The following is a 24,542-nucleotide window of genomic DNA, read 5'->3' as shown; positions in this document are numbered from 1 at the left end:
AGCTTGTTCAGCTTACAGAAATAATGATTGGCCTTTAAGAAAATCTGTAATACAAAGAAAACACCTCTATCATCTTTTCTTTAAAATACTACTTGCCTGACTGTTGTGCAGATTCTCTTCTCGTGTAGTTTAGTTGATTTACTAGGGCTGGAAATAGTGGAGAAGTGATTCAGCAAACCTGGACTGGATATTGTTCAGAAATTGGCTGCTATTAGGTGGCAAAAGTATCAGCTGCAATAGCACAAGCTCTGATTCACTTACCTTTCTACAATCCTTCCTATGCTATCATTAGACCCAGGAGAGGTTGCAAACTTTTGCCACCTAATAGCAAACTTTTTTTTTTTTATCCAGTCCATGTTTGCTTGATTACTTTAGCTCTCCAGGATTTTTCAGTCTCCCCACTGACAAGGATGGAGTCTGCAGATCAAGTGTCTGAGACCATGTTGACTTCTCTGGATGCATGTTTGTTCCAGATGTGAGACCTATAAACTAATCAAGTGAAATTACCACCCTGAAAAATGACAATGTGGTGTCCCTTGGTGACCACAAAAGAGATAATTTAAAGATGGCCCTAAGTAGAGGGGGGGGGGGGGGGGGACGGTACTTACTACTGTATATGTGAGTTCCTTGCCCTGCCCTGTGCTCAATAATATTCTGATGCTGTCTGCTTAAGTAAACCAGATCTTATCCAACCTTCCAGCAGGGCAAAAGGATCTGATCCGAATGCAGCACTAGCCTTGTCCACTTAAGTGACATAACCCACCTATTTTCTCTCACCAAGGATATTCAGGCCAGCAAGGCGAGGGTGTGCAGGAGTAACAATACTAATGGGGGTGAGGTGAAGGGGGGATACTACAGGTCAGCTCTTGTCTGAATCAAAGATTACTGGTCGGGATTTTTTTCCAGTCTTTTTTGGCCACTACAGCATTTCTTTAAACATAGATAAACATGTCAATCCCATGTTTCTTCCAAATCAGAATTTATTTGATGAACATATAGTTTGAAAGTTTCTTCAAAGGCCATAGTTGAGGGTATTTTTTTTCCTAGGGGAGCTGAACATGGAACGGAAGAGGTTGCAACTAACATAGAATAAGAAAACAGTACAGAGATGCTGCACATGAAATAAAGGGGCTGGTAGCTTTTTCCTATAACCTGCTAGTAGATTTATAAAGCAATAATGCAGGGGATGATATAGATCATTTCTACACTCAGAAACAATAGGCCAATTGGTAATTAGTGTTAGTAATTTTTATGCACAATTCTACCAAAAGCATCACCTCCAGAGGGCAGCAAAGCATCATAAGTGCCACCATGCAAGCTAAGACAAAAGCTTAAACCAATGATATGGTCAGGGATACAGTACAGTCAGTATTTCCTTAATACATACAAACATAAAAGCAAAAAAATCTAATGTACTATCAATATGTCGAAATAGTTATATAAGTGTTGGTACCCTCATATTAATTTGCTTTGTGTGAGGTAATGGCCATAATCTGCCATGGTGTAATCTAACTTGAAAATAAAAAAAATAGAAAAACACCTTTGATCCAGGTAAGCCAGGAGGCCCAGGTGGTCCAGCAGGTCCCTGTTAATAAAAAAAAGATTGTGATCAAATGGCATGTTTAGGTGAGTATAATGACAAACAACAACAGTGTTGTGTTAAATGGGGCTGCAACAATGACTGGCACACTTCAAGACAAGGTTAAACAGGGATTCCTGGTTAAAAAAGAGAATTAGACCTGCTTTGCTCTTTTTTTTTTTTGCTCTTACTTCCAATCAGGCATAATGCAGACAACCCTCTGTATTTTCTTCCTATTTATAATCTGGGCATTTACAATCGAGAGCTTCTCACATTACTCGTATATCTGTGTTAAAGTATAGCTCCCAAGGCAGCAACTTGTGTTCCTAGGCTAAGGGTGATACAAGTTTTAAAGTATCATTCAAATGGGTTCTAACATTATAGAGTACATTTATTTTTGCTAGTATTTATATAATGTGTTTACGTTGAGGGGAAGTTTCTTCTAAAGCTGCACACACATGCTGGTCTAAACTCAGCTGTGGGTGACGATAATGACTGTCGTGGCCAAGAATCGGGCATCAGACCAGCCTGTGTATAGTGACCACACAACGATCGCTAAAGATCTGGGATGCCACATCTTAAGTGATGCCTGACACCCAAGCACCACACAACGACATTGATCTCCACGTTCCACCGCCTGCCCGAAGCCACTCCATTGCGCGCCACTCGTCATCCCTCCACCACTGACATAGCAACAGACGTGTCATCAGTCAGGAGGCTAATGGCGCGTCTGTACAACATCGTCAGTGCTCTGTCGCCCCACATGGATTGGTACACAATCCCTTGGGTGACAGAGGTCCAGAAGACATCCCCTGGTGAGTATGCGCCTTTAAATATGATAAGTTATCATTATACTTATGGTAAATATTCCCCACCAGATAAATAGTCATACTCATAAAAACTTTTTTCAGCCATGCAGATGAAAAAATAAATGAGTGTGTGGCTCCTGCTGACAAGCAACGACCAACCCAACTGGCATTCAATATTAGGGATACCTTTTTCTTATTTATCTGGGTAGGGATGTCTACAGTGGGAATGCGAAAGTTTGAGCAACCTTTTTAATCGTCATGATTTTTCTGTATAAATCGTTGGTTGTTACGATAAAAAATGTCAGTTAAATATATCATATAGGAGACACACACAGTGATATTTGAGAAGTTAAATGAAGTTTATTGGATTTACAGAAAGTGCGCAATAATTGTTTAAATAAAATTAGGCAGGTGCATACATTCCGGCACTATTGTCATTTTATTGATTCCAAAACTTTTAGAACTAATTATTGGAACTTAAATTGGCTTGGTAAGCTCAGTGAGCCCTGAACTACATACATAGGTGAATCCAATTATGTATTAGTATTATTAGTATTTAAGGGAGTCAGTTGTAATTTTCCCTCCTCTTTTAATTTTCTCTGAAGAGTAGCAACATGGGGGTCTCAAAACAACTCTCAAATGACCTGAAGACAAAGATTGTTCACCATCATGGTTTAGGGGAAAGATACAGAAAGCCGTCTTGGAGATTTCAGCTGTCTGTTTCCACAGATAAGAACATATTAAGGAAATGGAAGACCACAGGCTCAGTTCAAGTTAAGGCTCGAAGTGGCAGACCAAGAAAAATCTCGGATAGACAAAAGCGACAAATGTTGAGAACAGTCAGAGTCAACCCATAGACCAGCATCAAAGACCTACAATATCATCTTGCTGCAGATGGAGTCACTGTGCATCGTTCGGCGCACTTTACACAAGGATATGCTGTTGCGAGAGTGATGCAGAGGAAGCCTTTTCTCCGCCCACATCACAAACAGAGCTGCTTCAGGTATGCTAAAGCACATTTGGACAAGCCAGCTTCATTTTGGAATAAGGTGCTGTGGACTGATGAAACTAAAATTGAGTTATTTGGGTTTAACAAGGGGCGTTAGGCATGGAGGAAAAAGAACACTCCAAGCACTCCAAGCATTCCAAGAAAAGCACCTGCTACCTAAAGTAAAATATGGTGGTGGTTCCATCATGCTGTGGGGCTGTGTGGCCAGTGCAGGGACTGGGAATCTTGTCAAAGTTGAGGGACGCATGGATTCCTCTCAGTATCAGCAGATTCTTGAGACCAATGTCCAGGAATCAGTGACAAAGCTGAAGCTGCACTGGGGCTGGATTTTTCAACAAGACAACAACCCTAAACACTGCTCAAAATCCACTAAGGCATTCATGCAGGGGAACAAGTACAATGTTCTGGAATGACAATCTCAGTCCCCAGACCTGAATATAATTGAAAATCTGTGGTGTGAGTTAAAGAGAGCTGTCCATGCTCGGAAGCCATCAAACCTGAATGAACTAGGGATGTTTTGTAAAGAGGAATGGTCTGAAATACCTTCAACCAGAATCCAGACTCTCATTGGAACCTACAGGAAGAGTTTAGAGGCTGTAATTTCTGCGAAAGGAGGATCTACTAAATATTGATTTCATTTTTTTTTGTGGTGCCCAAATGTATGCCCCTGCCTGATTTTTTAAACAATTATTGCACCCTTTTTGTAAATCCAATAAACTTAATTTCACTTCTCAAATATTACTGTGTGTGTCTCCTATATGATATATTTAACTGACATTTTTTATCGTAACAACCAACGATTTATACAGGAAAATCATGATGATTAACAAGGTTGCTCAAACTTTCACATGCCACTGTATTTGGGCACCCCTTTATCAGGGATTGCCTATACAATACAGCACCAAGGGACAAGGACGTGCAGATTATACCATTGTTCCTCAACACAGGAGCAGGGGTGCTTTGTGTGGCATTGTTGTATCAAAGTGCACCGCTCCACTATTGAGAGCCATTTGGGTTGAGAGGTGGGACTACATTCTCGTACAGGTTTTTCTCCTAGCCACTGAACCAACGTGGCTGGATAAGAATGAGGTTGTGGGGAGGCGCCCAAGATATAAGTACTAACTGTTTAAAAACGATAAAAAGAGGTCTCTTACTGAACATTGTAATAGGTGTCATATTATGAAGCCGTGGCTCCACTGTGGGGCCTGCTGTATGTCTCGTGTGCTGCACAGGCCTGTCAACTGTCCCCCAGGTCGGCCGTAAATGCTGCCCGACCCCGGGGGCACCCGACAAGTGCATGGACCGCAGGTTCCGTAATTCTATTGATAACTACATTCATATTGGCCTAGATGGTAAACATTACCAAATTGCACATATAAATAAATAAACAGATAATTAGAATATTTCTGTATATAAAAAAAGACAAACATATGCAAAGGCTATGTGTCTTAACTTTCAGTTTGAGTACTGTTGGGGGGTATAATGGATTGTTATAGATTACACTAATTAATAATAAATAAATAAATGAATTAAATAAATTATGTGTATATAGTATATGTATAGATGTTTAATATGCCTTAATAAATAATTAATAAATAAATAATCAATTATGTACAGTATATATGAAATCTATATATAAAGGTTTAGTCTGCCCTGGGGGTTATTATGTCACATAGTTGTATGTATAAAAGAATATACCCGCACTAATATACATAAAGTTAAAAAGTTCTAAAATTAATCAATGCTTAAAAAAGTAAAAAGTATATTAATAATTATGTGTTTATTTATTTATATGTGCGACGCGTAACGCGTCGGCAGCCCCAGGACCGCCTAACGGCAATTGGCATCAGGTCCTGGGGCCAGCTGCGCGGGCATCTCCTGCTCAGGGGCGGAACTCCGCCCTGTCTTCAGTCTCCTAGCGGTGATTGCCGCTCGGGAGACTGTTAGACGGCGAAACCGCCATCTTTACACATTGTACAGCACTGCGATCAGCAGCAGCGCTGTACTGGGGACAGCCGTGTGACACGGCTGTCCCCTCCTGACCGTCGGCGGTGATCGGCTGTCATAGGCTGCAGCCTATGACAGCTGATCACATGGATTGGCCAGCGGGGGGAGGGAGGGAAAAGGGAATACAGATAAATACAAAAAAATTGCAAAATGTATTAAAAACAAATATTAAGTAAATAATAAATAAACAAATAAACATCCGGGGGTGATCTGACCCCACCATCAGAGAGCCCTGTTGGCGGAGAGTAAAGGAGGGGGGAATCCCTTTTGTGCTGTGTTGTGCGGCCCTGCAGCTTGGCTTTAAAGCTGCAGTGGCCATTTTCACAAAAATTATCCTGGTGGTTTTCCACTGTGGTCCTCAAGTGGTTAATAGCTCTCTACATGTCACAGCGGCATTGCTGACTGGGTAGAAATGCAACTGCATTTGTTGGCTGTTACAAAACTGAGGGATAACAATTTGCATTTGTTTGGCCTAGTAACACAGGCTCAGAATATGGCATGGGAGCCAATGTTTTGTCATTGATGACTTTCTGTAATTACAAAAGTATATATTTTTTTATTTACACACAAGTAGCATATTTTACATAAATTAAGTGATTTACCCCAAACATGCTGCATTTCTTATTGTAGCCAATTTGAATGTATGGACACTGAATCTAATGCTAAAAGTGACATAAAACACAAAATGTAATCACTGCTCTAAACGATTAAACTTAACAAAAGAAGTGCTAGGAAAAAAAATTACTTGAATCAAGTTACTGAAAAAGGGAAATATTTCTAAGTTCCACTTCACTTGAATCTATTTGGTAAGACGGAGGAGACGGCTTTGATTGCTCTGTAAATAGTAACTCAAGACACTCTAAAGGCTCATACACACGCTCAACAAAAGTCTTTTAAATGCACAATTATCAAACAACTTTTGTTGTTGAAACAAACCAAAAAAGTTGTTTGCTATTGTTCAAACAACTGATAAGACACAGCTTTTGCTGAGCGTGTGTATGAGCCTTAATAATTTTGTACCAATTGTAACTTTGACTTATTAACCTTTCCAGTAACTTTATAACAGGAATTTTTTGTTTCGTAACATTTCTTATAATGTTTTAGAGGAGAGATTACATTTTTAGTTTCATACCACTTTAAGAAAACTGTATTAACCAGTTCAGTATTGAGCGTAGTTAACGCAATGCCATGTTTATGGATGTTTAACCCTGACAAGGCATACACTGGTCCCACTACGTTTGCTTGCTCACCTAAATGCATGCATTACCACTAAACTCAGATGTCTAAAGACTGCTGAGTTCCATGCACCGATTATTGGTTCCTGACCCTGTAATGAGCCAATCACAGTGATCACAGAGTAACAATTAAAAAGTCTCTGGTCCCTGAGGGGCCAGAGCATTGTGGTAACAAAGAGGTTAAATAGCTACTCTTGTGCATTATTTTTGTAGGGCCTGGGATTCTTTGTGTCCTGTGTTAATTATTATTATTATTTGTATTTTTTTTTACAAGACAATATTATAGCACACATTATTTCGTTATTGTATCAAAGAAAAAAATCAGATTGTTAACTGCCAGCATTAATAATAAATAAAATGGACTGAAAATAAATATAAAAAATTTATTCATATCACTGAAATAAAGAATTGTCTTGACTACTCCTTTTTCTACATTTTTGAACATATAAGTTAGAGCCTGTATTGCGGTATGTAAGAGACATTTTGTTCCTTTGTACTTTTATAGAGATTAACATGCTGAGAACACAATAAAGGTGATGTTAAGATTGTTATGTTACTTTGAAGACACACTGAACCGTCTCAATTCACACTTTCATTTATTAGTATAAACACAAAAGCACAGCTAAAAACAGGTGGCATTGTACTTAAGACATTAAATAGAATAAAAATACTTAGAGATCAGTGGGGTACCAAGTATGAATTTAATTACGCAGAATAGGGTTAGTAAAACAGCCATAAGATTCCCATGTAACTTTAATAAAGGAAATATCAGTAATCTATTCCCCTAAGCAACCATATAACAACTAATTTCTGTGTCAGTGATATTGATTACTGTATATGAATATTTCATAACTGTGGTCTAACAATTTAAGGGCTGTCTTTGCAGGTACAGTAAGTGGGGTTAACGCAAATTTCCACTGTTCATAAAAATGCTGTAACATGTATATGCGCTTTGACTCCTATGGGAGAAAAGCGCTTTACAAATGATATTGTATTATTGTATTGTATTATAAGTGGTACACAAGTCATTTTGTTATGGTGGTATGAAACTGGTATGGTATGAAAGTGGTATGAAACTCCGACATAACATTCAATAAAAAATGTGTCTTCCTACTTTTTATTACTAATACGGCTATCATATTTGCTTTTGTGCATAAGTAATATTGTCTGTTTACAAATTACAAGTTTCCAAAGTGTAGTTTATCGCACCCTGCTTTTTATTATATATTAACATATTCTAATGAGCTTTTCTGAACTGTGTGTGTGAAGCACAGAGAGTTCCTTTTCACTTGTTAGACTGTGTTTACACACATTGTAACAACATTGGAATGTAAACAAAGATACTGTTATCTACAGTTTGGATGCGGATTGAAGCTGAATATCAGGGCTAAGTGCTTTTTTTTAACCATTTCAGTGATGTTCTGCTAAACACAATTTCTGGGATAGTAGCTTTCAAGCTGTGAGGAATCTTTTAGAGCAAAGTAGAAATGTTGGCTTTCAGACCACTTTAATGCAATTAAAAGTAATCTTTCCATTTCAGTTCACAACCTGTTGTGGATACATTTATGAGCATCGATGCTTAAATGTTCCAGATTCCCATCCATCCGTTTCTGTGGGTATCTAGCTTAACTCACAGTATAGCAAAGTGGGACTGCAATGATGTACCATAATCAGGATTTAAATAAATATAAATACATTTAGTTATCTCCAACGTTTATTCTATTTTTAAAAGTTTTAAAGTAAATGTAATCAGAGGAAGGTCAGTAATGTGTAAAACAGATTTCTAGGAACTGACATTTCCTCTAAAAGATTAGTGTTAGGAAGATGAGAGGGCTAAAGGTTAGGGCTGTGGAGAAGACATATATGTCAGATTAGATTGATATGGGGTGAGGGAGGAGCAGTGGGTTGAAGTAACAGGTTGCGGCAGGTTTTGGGCTACTATGGATACAATTTCATTTCTCTTGTGTCGAAGTCACCAGGTGCAGTGACATATATGCTATTCTTTTTACATTTTAAAATATGTATGGTTGGAAAAGAAATGATCATGTAGACTAAGCATTCCAGGTGTGTGAAGATCTCACGGGGGAAAGCAGTTTATGGAATTTCTCACAGAGCACACACTGTACTTCTGGATTGTACTATGAGACTTACTAGTCACAAAGCAAAGTGTCTAAGGAAATCAATCAGTTGTCCGAAATTTAGTGGGAGTGAAAAGTATCGAACACACATTGCTTTATTAGCCATCAGCAGAAAGCAGCATTATATATACACTGCATATGCATCACTGTCACAACATACACTATACAGTATAACAAGCATGCACTGCAAACAAAACAAAACCACACACAACACAAAGAACGCAGTTCATGCAAGCAGAATTACCGTAACTGTTATGGCGGTAATCCTCTGAAGACAAGAGGCAGTAATAAGAAATAACATAATACTTAATATTACATCATACTGCAAACATTATCAAGATTCTTCTAAAACAATTGTCTGGTAATTTAGCAATAAAGAATTGGAGAGCATGAAAAATGTTTTTAGGAAGTGGTCCAGCTTCCAACTGTGACTATAAAAACTTCTGCAGAGTTTTATTCAGACATTTGTTCCAAGGTGACGCAGAATAAAACTGACCTTTTCACTAATATATGCAACATATAGGAGCATGAAATACAACACATTACTGCAGAGCTAAATAGCTTGAAAAAAAAAACATGTGTGTCCTTAAATTATGGCAAAACAATATCTGCATATTTCAGCCAGACAATACCATTTAAAGAGACTTGAAGAAAAATACAATAATTTAAAACTTTACATCCCCTCCAAAAATATATATTTATGGAAACCTTGAATGTATTTGTTTTTGAGAACATAAACACGAGTTTGCTTTCCCTCCAGCTAAGTAACCATTCTGTGCCCAGTATAGATCAGCCAGCTTTTTGCATGGATCAAACAGGTTTTCACAAGTTTCCCAGATAAGCAAAATATACTTTGTAAAAGACCATTTTTTAAAGTTCCTTTTTAATGCATTACTGAAAAGGCCTATAGGACCCCTTAGTGATGCACTGTAAAGTCCCTGGCTGAAAAAATGTAAAGACATACCGTAACCACTATATCTCCAATAATATAACACATTTTATTAGGGACCTATCCCAAATGATAAAAGCAATTAAAACTAAACGGTAGTCAGCGGATCATTAAATTCTCAAGCATGTAAACAAATAAATAAATACATTGATAAGTGGGAAACTGAGTATATGATAATACAACCACAAAAAAAAACACGTAGTATAAGTCAAAAAATCCAAAGACAGGTCCAAGAGGGGAAGCAAAGGTATGAACTAGGAGTAGAGTTGTCTTACCCACCAGGAAATGAATGAGTGAACCTCTGGCTGACCACTCTGTCTCATGAGTTCTGAAACCCCAGTTTCTTCATTAGCATTTTAAAAACTGATAATGGCCTATCTTAAATCCATCACAGACCCCCTGCCGGACTCTATGCAATTTGCTAATAGGTCTAATAGGTTTGCAGATGATGCTGTAAACATGTGTCTGCATGATTCGAGCATCTGGATTCTATTTTGTATATAGAATTCTATTTGTAGATTTCAGTACTGCATTTAATACCATATTACCATCACTATTACACAGCAAGCTCTCCCAACTAAGCATATCTGTTCCCATCTGCAAATGGTTAACCAACTTCTTGACCGACAGAAGGCAGCAGATTAGACTGGGGAAACATATCTCAAGCACTTTGACAGTCAGTACTGAAGCACCCTAGAGCTGTGTGCTTTCCCCACTGCTTTACACACCGTACACCAACAACTGCATATCCACAGATCCATCTGTAAAGGTTCTGTAGTTTGTAGATGACACAACAGTAGTTGGCCTCATACAAAATAGGGATGAGTCTACATACAGCCATGTTGTGCGTGGGGCAGCTTCCTTCCTGGTGCAGCAGCAACACCTTGAACATCATATCTTAAGACCATGGAGATGATTGATAATAGACTTTAAGAGAAGCCCCAGGGACCTCACAATAATCATAAATTGATTTAAAGTGACCCAAGTAGAGTCTCACAAATTTCTTTGGTCCATAATCTCAGACAACTTAAAATGCAGTAAAAATACTGTCACCAACATCAAGAAACTATAACAAAGGACTCCTCGCCAGCTGAAAAAGTTTGGCCTACCACAAAAACGAATGGTGCTGTTATATACTGCATTCATTGAATCCATCATGACATCAACTATGACTGTCTGGTTTGGCCCGTGCTCCATACTAGAAAAACTGATATTGCAGTGCATCATCCAATCAGCAAGAAAAATAATTGGCTGTAGCCTACCCTCCCTGCTGGATCTTTACATTAGCAGGTGCAGAAAGATAGTGATAGTGACCAAGATTGCCTCTGACCTCTCTCACCGTGCTCACTACATCTTTCAACTTATGCCTTCAGGAGTAAGATAGCGTTCAGTGGCAACAAAAACCTCCAGGCATAGTAACAGCTTCTCTCTTCAGGCGGCAGCCATGCTTAGTGCGGAACCATGCTAAATCTGAAACTGCTAGGACTGGAAAGCATTACAGCATAAAACTGAAAATTACTACTTCTCACCCTGTTTACTACCTCTTTAACTTATATACTATATTTAACTTGTAATATCTACACTTTGTATCCTTGTATTGTTTTTCCGAACAAGTGGAGAGGTGGCACACCACAGGCTTTGCTTATTAAAGCATGTTTGATAAAGTGATAGAACAATACACTACATGTAGCGAATCATCACGGGCCTTCGTCAGGTTCGTTTTCTCTGTGTCTGTTAAGCTACTGCCAATTCAAATTCCTTGTTATTTGGCCAAATAAAATTGTTTCTGATTGTTAGCTTTTGTGATAATTAACAATTACTTTTGTAAATATTTTCAGGGCAAAAATAACTGATTAACAATTTACCATTTGATCTCACATTTCTAAAAGCTCCTTAAGAATACACAAAAATACACAAAGCTAAAACTTTCAGAAAATCAGACATATATCAAAAAAATTGAAATTTACTTTTGTCATGAAATTGATGAATATGCCATGAATAGCATTTGAACTTGATAAATGGAGCTCTGGAGTGAAGTTTTCCCTACAAAGTAGTGGCCAGAAAGGAGAAACAATTTTGCCAATAGCAGTTATATACAGCATTATAGTCTTACCTGCAATGCTTCCTGAATATTTCCATTATAGTCTATAATTTCTGTTGCTCCTTGATCTCCCTTTTGTCCTGGGGGTCCCTGAAAAATGCACAATCATATTATATCTGGGAAAATGATAAAAGTGAGTTTTAGCATGTAAAGTGACTGGCCAGTGTAGTAGCTCTGCCTCTGACACAGGAGACCTGGCTCTTTCTGTTCAGTAAGCCTGCACCTATTCAGTAAGGTGTCCTTGGGCAATGCTCCCTAACACTATATAGCGCACCACAGTGGCTGCAGCTCTGGCGCTTTAAGTCCACCAGGAGAAAAGCGAAATATAAATGGTCTGGGTCTAAATGTATTTTCAGAAGAGATACTTGTGCTTTGAGGATTAAATACAACAATGTGCAGGAAATGAAGATGGAATACAGGACCTATATTCCCTATACCAATATACAGGTCATTGCTAAAATTGGCAAAAGTATGTGCACATCAATTGTAGTGAATGGGGTTGTCAGTTTCGGCCTCACCCATCGACATAAAAAGCATAACGCCATTCAATCATTTTAGACCTGCAGTAGAAGGGAATACAAGTATAATGAGGTGCAAACTGGCATTCAATGTAATGATGTCACCTTTCCAAGAAACCAGCCCATCAGTTTTCTACCCTGTCTGACATGCCCTGGTCAACCAATTTACCAATTACTGAGATGTGGAAGCATGTTCAAGCAACAGCAGCAATGGAAAATGGAGTCTGCATATGAAATAGAGTTGCTGCCTAAAGAATGGCTGCATATGGAAGAGTAGGGTTGGATTACAATGAAGAGGAGCTTGCTGCATATGGAGGTCTTAGTAGATGCTAGAGAAGTCTGCTGTACAGGGGAAGCTGCACACAGGATCGGGGCTTTTGCTGCACAGGGGGAGGCTACTATAAAAGAAAAGGGTGAGGCTATACATAGTGGAGCTTCACATAGAGGGAAGGAGGAGCACAAGTAAGGTGGCATAAGGTAGGCAAAAAGTATAAATCTGTTGCTGCAAATATGTCTAATCTGTTTTAATGGTTTCCTGAAAGCAGGTGGACTCATAACCACGGCCTTTTCTGATTGAGTATGACAATAAAGCGGCACACAAAGCAAACACAGTCAAGAAATAGCACAGGATAATGATGTCCATATCTCAAATCCAGTGGCAACTCGAACCCCATCACCCAACACCAGTGCCCTACCTCACTGATATTTCTGTGTCTCAATTATGGCATATACATACAGTTACCTAGGGCCTGGAGAGAGTCTAGGGTCCTGGTGGGTGCTATCCCCAGCCAGATCTTACTAAAAAAAAGCTAGGAGATCATCAGCGGTGGGCAAAAACTGCTATCTTCTCTAGGGCCTCATTTCTTCTTAGACCTTTTCTGGGTGGTGGGGTAGGAACCAACTCATATTAATGATGATGGTTTTGAGATTAAAAAAACAAAAACCTATGCAATAGTCTGTTGCCAATGTGTCCACATTATTGTCCATGTAACATACTGTACTTCCTTGACTGTTATGTACACCTAATTAATTCTTATTTTGCACTTATTAAAAAAAATCCCTGCAGCTCAGTTGCTTTTAACTTACTTGAAATAAGATCAAGGCTTCTGACTTCAGTGCTGAGTCTGTGACTCGCCACATGGGGGCAGTCAAAGTATTAGCAACTCTTAAACAATTGTGCAGTAGCAGCTCTCCTGTTTCTGTCCCAAGTGGTTCATTTGAAAATGTATATAGATGGTTTTCCTACTAAATGCAGTCTGCTCTACTACATATTGTTCTTACTGCTCATACAGAATGAATACAATTATAATAAAACATTTACCTAATCAAACTACTTATTGTAATGGTAATGGAAAAGCAAAACTAAACTATTAAAATACATAACGTCAACCTGAAACTTCAAAAGGTACATTGTAACGGAGCACTATATTTTACTATATTTTTCTAAATACACTTGTTGATTTCATTTTGGAATCGTGCTGAGTAGTTCTACGTTGAGTTAATAAGTAAAGTCAATAGAGATTCATACGCTGATAGTACTTACTCTAGGACCAGCGGGGCCAGTGTCACCTCTGTTCCCAGACTCACCCTAATGTGATAGAAATATATAGATTACATTTACAATAATAATCATCATCATCATCATCATTGTTGACTGCTATTAAATTAATATCAAGTATAAATCTGCAAAACATGTCAGCATGAAAACTACTTTGCCAAAAGGTTCCTACAAAGGCATTGTCAGATTTATGCAAATAAACGACACACCTAAATCTCTGGATGACGAGTGTGCACACAGTCCTGGATTAAGCAGCTGTCTGTGCTCAGTAGAAGTATTGTAATAGTTTTTTGATGTCATAATCCAGGGAACAGCTGACAGTTGGAGGATGTAGTTACAATAAGCCATTGCATCTCTGTATATGTAGTATAAAGTTCCACTGAAGTGACAACAGCCACTTGTGCGTCCACTGGCCTTGGCTTAGATGCCATTTACCCCAGCAAATACACTAACTAAAGGCAATGCCCAGAATGAGGCAACAGCTATGATAAACACCATGGCATGATCTCCCTGGAAGAAGGCTTGCCTAGAAAAGAGGATCAGGTGCTGTCATGCACTATTACACATAGCAAGGTGTTATAAACAGCAAGTGGAATGAGTGCCTGAGGCAGAGGTTGCTGCCCCAACCCAATGTCTTCTCTATAGCCAAGGTCTCATTGTTTCCAGGAGTGAAGCCTCACATGGACGCTGTGCAGAATAATCAAAGAAATACCTGAAAATGTTTCCAAAAATAATAGTCATATGTCTACTGAAGTACAAGGTTTAGCTAGACTCTGTATCACTGTATTCAAGGGTCAAATTCCCACATTCCCATTCCAAAGGACAATTCCTCAGATGCTACTAATGGAGCTACTTGTACAATCAGTTGGTGGATATTTTGCATCATTCTTGTTATTTATCTTATTTATTCTGATTGGATAAAAAATCAAAAAAGCATAGCTGGTCATTAGACTATATATATATATATATATATATATATATATATATTTTCAAACGCTAAAAGCTTCTTAAATTGCTATTGGAAGATGTTCATGAAACCCTGCAATTTTATCATGTTAAAAATAAATTAAAAATAGAAAGAAAGAAAGAAAGAAAGAAAGAAAGAAAGAAAGAAAGAAAGAAAGAAAGAAAGAAAGAAAGAAAGAAAGAAAGAAATGCCCCTGTTGTCACTGTGAAAGACATCAAAAAAAGATAAGAACCAACTTTAATCATTTACTGTTAAAATCGAGCTTTCGAAAATGTCCTCTCCCAGCCACTAGAGAGTGCCAAAGCAAAGCAAGAAGTAGTTCCACATGCAAAGATAAGATGCTGCAAATGAAGCTTGCAGGACTACCAAGAAGCACTTTATAAAGCATATTATTAGTAGATTTCAGAAAAGAACAGTCTACTGACCTTGGACCCCTTTGAGCCTCTATTTCCAGGCTCTCCTGGTTCTCCCTAGTATAAGTAAGAATCAGAAAAAAATGAATCAGAAAAAGATAGAAAGAAAAGATTAAAGAGAACTGAGCAGCAGAGGAAAGGGCAGTTGGTGATTTTAAAACCTTTGAAGAAACATGCTAAAAAGAGTTAAAGGGTTAATAATGTGAAACAATCATATTGAATACATTTCCTCATGCAAGTCACATATGGTGACCATCCTTGTTCTATTTAAGAAACATACCAGGAGAAGTAAGCAACTTCTAGTATAGGTTAAGCCATCCAATGAAGCATAGTTTCAGTGAGATGATACAAGCTTAACCAATTGTAATCACCCTTTTTCCTTCATCTCTACTAAACTTTCTTCATCTCTACTACTCATTTTACAATACCTGTGTTATTATGCAACTATAATCCAAATATATCTGCTAACAGGAGGAATAAATGGATAGACTGATAGGATAGTGATGGCCACAACAGACTAGAGAGAGACATTAAAGGGGCACTATGGCAAAATAATAAAAATAAAATTTAAAATATGTATAAACATATACAAATAACAAGTATAATTTTCCCAGAGTAAAATGAGCCATAAATTACTTTTCTCCTATGTTGCTGTCACTTACAGTAGGTAGCAGAAATCTGACAGAAGCGACAGGTTTTGGACTAGTCCATCTCTTCATAGGGGATTCTCATAGATTTATTTTTTTTCAAAAGCACTTAGTGAATGGCAGTTGCTCTGCACAACTGCCAAAAAAAACTGTGTAGGGAGCAGGGAAGCTGGCTAGCGTCATTGTTTAAATCCTTTTTAGGGAATATCTTTATAAAGAATAAAAGCCTTGCTGAGAATCCCCCATGAAGAGATGGACTAGTCCAAAACCTGTCGCTTCTGTCAGATTTATACTACCTACTGTAAGTGACAGCAACTTAGGAGAAAAGTAATAATGGCTCAATTTACTCTGGAAAAAACATACTTCTTATTTGTATATGTTTGCATACATTTTAAATGTTACAATTGTTTGCCATAGTTCCACGTTAAAGGACTTACGAGCCCAAATTAAAAAAAAAAAAGTTCTGTACCTGCATGATTTTTGAAGGGACGGAGGGTGCGGAAGGCGTCCTCCGTGCCTTCAAAAATTCCGCCAGGTCCCCGCTGCTTAATCTCCCCCGGGCCGGCTCCCGACGCCACAGCCCGGGTCAGGCTCTCCTGCCTTCTTAAAAATGGCCGCCGGAGGTTGCCGCGGCTGCGCAGTCCGCATGGATGCGAGTGCAACTGCGCAGCTCTAGGGCCTCCCTCCCCGATCCACGCTACAGGCTGTCTCCTGTAGCGTGGATCAGGGGGGGTGGCCCTAGAGCTGCGCAGCCGCACTCACGTCTGTGCGGACTGCGCAGCCGCAGAAACCTCATGTTACCCAATGACTGCAGATACACTTTAATTATTATGATGGCAGGGTAAACAAAGCAGATTTGTGAAAAAAAAAGCAAATTCCACAGTATTACATAGTTTATTTTTTTTTATTAATTTTCAAATTATTAAGCATAGTAGAAGTAGGTAAAGTGTGAATACCCACAAATACCAACAAAGAGAGAGGGAAGAGGACATTGGGCAGAGTGTAGCTTTCAAGTGACTTTATTTTAAAAAAACTGAAATGTGATTGGCATGTAATCACTAGAAATGGCAACTCAATTTTTATTTTATAAAAATTAGACTAATTTAAACTCTGGTAAATGTAGAATAGTTTTTTCATTATGGGTGCCAGTTTCTTATAGAAATCTTAACTTATCTCATTTAACCGCCCAAAAATACAGTACTTGTCTTACCAGCCCTAAGACTTATGCCAAACCGAAGCTGTGCTGAGGTGATCTTCTTTACACCAACATAATCTTCTTTTAACTATCTTCCCAGGCATCTGACACCTAGATAAAGCTGCTAATTTTGGGAAGCACTTTCTCTTGGCTCAAACAAAGAATCTGATTTCTATAGCTACATGCAGATGTGTACTTGCTAAGTAAATAGAAAGTGAAAACAAAAGTGAACCTTAGCATTGCAGATCTGCTCACAGGGACTTCAGATGAAGTATAATCTTGTCTGCATTTTCCCCATTATTCACAATTCACAATGGTATATTTTTTCTTATAAGGAGGGTACTTATATGAACAGGCAAGTACTCAAAAGACCAAAAAGATGAATAAACAAACTTACTTTTGGACCAGAAACTCCCGGAAGACCTCTTTCCCCTCTGCCTGGGGGACCAAGCTCACCACGTTCACCCTAAAAGTGTAAATATTATCGCATATTCAAGTTAAATATTTAAAATATTGATACAAAACAATCAGGCAGCCAAAAGTGCCCTCCCTTGCTTTGGGGCCACATTATAAAGGTTCCACAATATTTTTATTTATATACCAGACGCACTGACCTCTGTCTATCTTTGTAAGGTATCACCTCCTGTTTATCCTATGACTGGCTCCTGAAGAAGTGAACTCTAGTTCACAAATGCGTTAAACTAAATTAAGTGTACATGTATGGCATACACATTTGTATTTATATCTTGTGTGCACTGGTTAAAGTGGCGGCTCTCTGGAAGGCACAACTGTGGAAAGATATCTCTTCCAACTGCAAATCTTAATCTGTGTATACAGTATATGATTTATATTTATGTATCTCAAAGAGGATTGCGTGAGATTTTAAGATGTTTAGTATGCCCCTTGTATTGATTATTATCCAGTCTAATTCAAATTCAGTTAAAGGGGCACTAAAGTGGAAAAAAAATTTACAATTTAAAATATGTGCAAACATAGACAAATAAGAAGAACGTTTTTTTCCGGAGTAAAATGAGCCATAAATTACTTTTCTCATATGTTGCTGTCACTTACAACAGGTAGTAGAAATCTGACAGAAGTGACAGGTTTTGGGCTAGTCCATCTCTTCATAGGGGATTCTCAGCAGGGCTTTTATTCTGTATAAAGATATTCCCTAAAAAGGACTTAAACAATGATGCTGGCCAGCTTCCCTACTTGCTACACAGTTTTTTGGCAGTTGGACGGAGCAACTGCCATTCACTAAGTGTTTTTGAAAATAAATAAACCCCTGAGAATCCCCTATGAAGAGATGGACTAGTCCAAAACCTGTCACTTCTGTCAGATTTCTATTACCTACTGTAAGTGACAGCAACATAGGAGAAAAGTAATTTATGGCTCATTTTACTCTGGAAAAAAAACTTACTTCTTACTTGTTTATGTTTGCACATATTTTAAATTTGACATTTTTTTTGCCATAGTGCCCCTTAACTAAGTCCTCAACATTGAGAACCTTCAAAAAAAATAAATAAAAAACCACAGGATGAAGGTCTGTTTTGTAAAGGTTTAGAGATGGTTTGTTTCAGCATGACAAGATAGCTTCTTCCAAGCTTCTTGCAAACCAGCTTTCCTGTCTGTTCAAAAGGTACAGATGACTTAGTGCTAAGTAAGTAGCTACTATTGAACCCCAACAATTCAGTCATTATTAATATAAAGTAGGGAGGTTGGACTGCTGACCACAAGGAAATGGGAAGGGAACTGACATTGGGAGGGTACACACAATGAACACTAAGAAAGTCTGTGTGTGGAAGGCACACCTACTGACCACCAAGTACACTTATATTTAGTAAAGGAGCAGCCACTGATCACCACAGAATCCCTTATTAAGAAAGGGAGCCCCCCACTGGCCACTAAGTAAGAAACTATTTAGGTAGGGGACACCCAATGACTTTCAAGATAGCCCCAATTTAGGAAGGGACATGCCTTGACCACCACAGAAGCCCCTATTTAGGAACAGAGCACCCACCAAGTATCAGGGAAGCCTCTATTTAGGAAGGGACACCCCCTGACCACCACAGAAGCCCCTGTTTAGGAACAGAGAACCCACTAAGTATCAAGGAAGCTTCTATTTGGGAAGATGGTACTCACAGACCACCAAGTAAATCCCCATTTTAAAAAGGCACGTACTAATCCCCAAGGTTACTGCTATTTGTAATGGAAAAAAGCCACTGGCCACCAAAGAAACACTTGACTGAGATCATAGCGCAGCGAGCTTTTTCGAGGTGTTCAAAATGTGGAAGTCTTTGCTGCTATTGAATCATGCAGCTCTAATACGTCACTTATCCTTGGCAATTATTTCCCATTTTCTTTTAAAACAATACAGATGGTGAAAATGGTGCACTGAAATCTCTGCACCATGCAATTTAACCTGAACGGTTCACAGTACTGACTTCCAGTGTGAATTCAGCTTCGCATACGTTTATGGCATGGCAAACTAACATAAAGGCTGATTTTAGGTAACCATTTAATGAATTTTGTAATACATAATAAGATCAAAATTGAAATCTAAACTGCAGTCTCAGAAAGCCATGCCAAAATCTAAATGTCTCTGTTGATCCAGGAATCAAATTAATGTATTCATTAACACACTATCACTAACTGCATCTGATTTGAAACATAATGATTTATTTGCCTTTCATGTATTTTCAGAATTTTTCTTCCAATTCTTTAGGAAAGTCAGATCTAATTAACAGAGCTATAAACATCCAAAACTAATGCATATGTAGTGATATTCTCTGAAAAATAAACACTTTAGCGAAGTAGAATTACAAAAATAGCAAAGCAGACATTTTCTCTGACTTTTGGCACATACAGGGATTTGAAATGATAGCAATCTACATGAATAAACTGACCTCTCTCATGATAATCAAAAGTAACTTCTTGACACAGACCAAGCCCTAAACGATTTAAACACTTTATCTAAAGCAGTCTAGTCAGATCTGCTATTAGTCCATGAACTATTGATACTTCACTTTTTTCTGCATTATTTTTCACATTACAGAGGTACTGTACTGAAAATAACATAATGGATAAAATTGCTTATTTTTTACATTACTTTATAAATTATTTTGTAAGTACTTGCCCATTGTAAAATATTTCCTCTCCTTTCCTCACCCTGATTTATATTCAGAAATTTACCACAGGTGACATCTTTAGTGATATAGGTAATTTTTGGAGAATATTTGTTTACTGAGAGTTCCGAAGAAAGTGAAAATAACACCTGGTCTCCCAAAATGCTCTGGGAGGAGATTCTAGACAGCCTAGGCTTTGACATCTTTGAGAGGGGCAGAGCTACATACCACTATACAGCAATACCTGTATAAAGATATAGGAAGTGTTTCTAATACTGAAACCAGAATACTTACCATACAGTAGAATTGGGTGTCCTGAATAATTAACCTCATTCCACTATATGTCACTACAGAGCATCTTTAATTGGGTTATATACTGTATAATCATCAGTTTATTACATAATGGTCCGGCTTAAGTAATTAATCCAAGATTTAGCGATTGTAGTCTTTACTTTTAACACAAATATCCATATGCATTCTGCAGGCAAACATTTTAGAAGATATGTTTACAATTAAAAAAATAAGGTTCAAAAAGAGCAGTCATGACACATGAGTTTTATGGGTCGGCATTACTATATAGCAACAGTCCCCCACTCTGATATAAAACCATGACACCATCTTCCTTTAAGTGGTAGATCCAAAAATAAATTTCTCCCATCAACATTAGTCTGGCCAGTACTCGGGAGGAAAAAGTTTAGGGGTTTTGGGGTGGTGACGTAGGAAAATTTGGGCACAGGGTGAAGCCGAAAAACGTTTCACCCTTCTCATGCAAAAGTACTGGTGGCATTAATTACTATCCCCCCTCCAGGCCACAATGGGGAAAGACGTAATTCGGCTGCCAGCTATTGTTTGCGGCCAAATGATGATGTTTGTAACGTAATTTCGGCTCCGTCTTTTGACAGCACTGAAATTACTATCTGAGTGCCACTATTGCTGAAATTCACCCTGCGACCTAAGGCGGTGCATGGCGTGCCCACATTTCCTGCACCATTTTGCACAGTTTCATTGGTGGTGGGAGGATATTATATTTGCAAGGTAAGTAAGAAAGGAAAGAGGCCCTTAAAGATTTCTATCTTTAAAAAATATATATTTGAAGATGGGAACTAATGTAAATAAAGCAAACATGTTTTCAATAAACAGCACAAAAAAAAGGGGGGGGGGGGGACATTGTATGTGACTTAAAGGAGCAGGCATACTAAATATTTCCCATAGTGGGTTTCATCAAAAACATTTTGCCACTTTTCCTGCTTGGAAAGATCCTGCTCATTGCTTTTTTTCTCACTCCAGTTGCAGAAAGATCAAAGCTTCTTATGTGATTATAATTCTACATACATAATGTTGGTTGCCTGAAATAACCTTTTAAAACATGTAATAGATGAGCTATTTGTTGGTGATAAAGCAGGTATGTGAGACAGTTCCACCTTCTTTTCTAACAGTAATCTCACTTTCCAAGTGAATATGTGGTGAAAAAGGAATAGTCAACACTTACCCTTAAAATTCTATAGGCAGAAAGGGGGAATGGAATGTTATGAAATGTTTTGGGAATGTGCTTATCAGATCATGGGAAACCTTCCAATGGTCTGACTGAGTCTGAAATATCACATTCCCTCATTAGTGGGCACCTTTGGTACATCATAGGTTTTTACCTTGGTTCCTGGCAGGCCTGGGAGGCCAGGTTCTCCTTGAGGCCCAAGAAATCCTGGTTCCCCCTTCAGAAGACAAACATAATTAGCAAGTACTTATAAACATGTCTTCTATATATAGATCACTGTAGGTATTGTCCCATTTCTATAAGGCTAGCGAATACATGGAAATCTATAGAATTGATCACATAAATATGCAAAGAAATATGGTGTACAGTAGAGCACAATTAAATTTCAATTGTTTAATGTAAAACATGAATTTCTACAACTTATATTTTCTCTTTGCCTTATTGATAAAAAATATTTTTAACATTTTAACATAGATTTTGTGGCATGATGGGGCAAAATACTGAAAAGGCAAGATTATTTAAGTAAAGTGTTCAAACAATGTTAACTGCTTCATGGGAGCAGGTGGATTTAGCAGAGGAGGATTGGCATCAATACTTAGATACAACCCCATCTTTAAAAAAAATGGTAGTGGTTTGGATGTCAGTGTTTTTAAGGAAGTCAGAACCATTTGGCCAAGAAGGGAGGGTGGTACGGGTGCCCAGCACTCAAGCTAAAACTAATAATGAAAGTGGAGTATTGGTTACAGTTAGACATATACAAGGACGGTTATGATAGTGGGACAATATCCTAGTTTGTTAGAGTTGGAAGGATAAGGTTAGGTTTAGGAGGTGGTTAATGTTAAAGTGATCTAGTGGCCAACTGTTTATGGCCAGCTGATTATGGAAGAGACTCGGGAATAAGCTGCAAATAGCGCCCATTGCTTTGTCCCTTGTTAAGCTGCTCCCATTGGACAAATGCCAGTAAACGGATGACCGGTAATCCCTTTCACCAACATCACATGACTAGAGATAGTAAGAATTGCCCAATGCAAGAAATTTATTTAGGGAGAAAGGGGTAGCCAAGTCAAGCCAGAATTGGGCACTGGTCCTCTTTATTTGGAAATGTTAAGGTTAGGCTTTAAGGGAGGAGGTTAAAATTAGGTATCAAAAAGAAGTACACAGTAAGGTGGGGAGGCTAAGGTTAGGTGTAAGGAATGGGTTTCATCAGAAAGGGGTTATCATTAATAGGAGAGTCTGGGTTAAGATGCCAGAAATGAGCTGATATGTGAAAAGTTATGGCTAGGCATTAGAAAAAAGGTTTTCATCTGGATTGGGTTAACATTAGGGGTTGATATTGATTGGAGAGGTTAGTCTTAGTCAAGAAGGGGGATAACATTAGTGGAGAAGGTTAGAGTTAGGCATCAAGAAAGTTTTTACGTTAAAAAGGTGGTTAAAGTTAGTCATCAGGAAGGAGATCTAGTTTCAGGAAGGTGATTTTCCTTGAGGGGGTAGGTAAAGGTTAGAAGAAAGAAAAGTGAATTGGTAGGGTTTAGCTAAATTATTAATTGTAAATTCTAACATTTTCAATAAAAATCGCATCACAGTTTAGGAAACATTTGTTAAAACTCAAAACCCTGGAACCCAATCCACCTTTGCCGAATCCACAAGTACACCTTCTCAGAAGGTAAATAATTGTTAGGCAGCTTCAATTCATGTGCATAAAAGTGTTGTTACAAAAATAATATTAGGATACAGCAGCATCCAAGCTGTTAGCTTTCTCATGCAGTCTACAGACACTATTTTCCTATGTGCGCTGACATTTAAAAATCCATGACAAATTCAGTGACATAATGACTAATTGCAATGGATAATCAGATATGACACTAAACTGAATTCAGCACCACATGTGTGTATATTCATAAACTCTGCTGACATGCAAGAATAAAATATACAAAGCTATCTAAAATAGAAGATGCATTTAAAATGACATGCAGAGGTAAATGCAAATGTTATACTATGACTTCAAGTGGTATTCCATAGTTACATAGTTATTTTGGTTGAAAAAATACATACGTCCATCGAGTTCAACCAGAGAACAAAGTACAACTCCAGCCTGCTCCCTCACATATCCCTGTTGATCCAGAGGAAGGCGAAAAAACCCTTACAAGGCATGGTCCAATTAGCCCCAAAAGGGAAAAATTCCTTCCCGACTCCAGATGGCAATCAGATAAAATCCCTGGATCAACATCATTAGGCATTTCCTGTTTTTTTTGGCTATGTGGAGTACACACATTTGGTCAGTTATTTATGTCATCATTGTGGTGATTCCAATGGTTATAGAGAAAACAAGAAATAACTGATATTTATTCTAGTCTATATTCCTAAAGATTTTTTGTTTTTTGTCGATGCCCCCACAAAGGTGGCCACACATGATGCAATAAAAAGATTTTCTAATTTTTGATAACAATGATTGATTATTTCAAAAATTTGAATGCTTTGTCTTTGACTGAGAAACCTGATTGAATTTGCAAATTTGTCATTGGGAGTGGTGGATATTAACGATCAATTTTTCTGAAAATTGAATGGTGTTTGATAGATTGTCGCTTTCTTGATTTAAAGACCTATGCAACTTTATTCATAGAGTTAACAGTATGTCACTTTATTACTGTATATACATGGATATACTGTAAAGAGGTTCATCTACAAAACAATCACTCCATTTTTATCCAGGTAAAAAATGGTTGATAAACCAAGGAGGCCTTTTCATCCCCAGCACCACAACCACCACCACTGTTCTTTCTAAAGCACTTTGGTTCTCCAG

General features: G+C 38.1%; 1 protein-coding gene across 1 annotated transcript in view; it reads right to left on the bottom strand.

Annotated features, from left to right (window-relative positions):
• LOC137571854 (collagen alpha-1(XXV) chain-like) overlaps positions 1 to 24,542 on the bottom strand; it is a 207,064-nt gene that overhangs the window by 56,781 nt on the left and 125,741 nt on the right. Inside the window, exons 15-21 of the mRNA XM_068281586.1 lie at positions 21,897 to 21,959; positions 17,523 to 17,591; positions 15,296 to 15,340; positions 13,889 to 13,933; positions 11,840 to 11,917; positions 9,022 to 9,045; positions 1,541 to 1,585 (exon numbers count right to left, since the gene is read on the bottom strand). Coding sequence (XP_068137687.1) covers positions 1,541 to 1,585; positions 9,022 to 9,045; positions 11,840 to 11,917; positions 13,889 to 13,933; positions 15,296 to 15,340; positions 17,523 to 17,591; positions 21,897 to 21,959 — 369 coding nt within the window. The remainder of the gene's footprint in view (positions 1 to 1,540; positions 1,586 to 9,021; positions 9,046 to 11,839; positions 11,918 to 13,888; positions 13,934 to 15,295; positions 15,341 to 17,522; positions 17,592 to 21,896; positions 21,960 to 24,542) is intronic.

This window comes from Hyperolius riggenbachi, chromosome 1 (assembly GCF_040937935.1).
Source record: "Hyperolius riggenbachi isolate aHypRig1 chromosome 1, aHypRig1.pri, whole genome shotgun sequence".
Lineage (NCBI taxonomy): Eukaryota > Metazoa > Chordata > Amphibia > Anura > Hyperoliidae > Hyperolius > Hyperolius riggenbachi.
The sequence above is the reverse complement of the archived record's forward strand: the minus strand, read 5'-3'. Positions and strand labels throughout refer to the sequence as shown.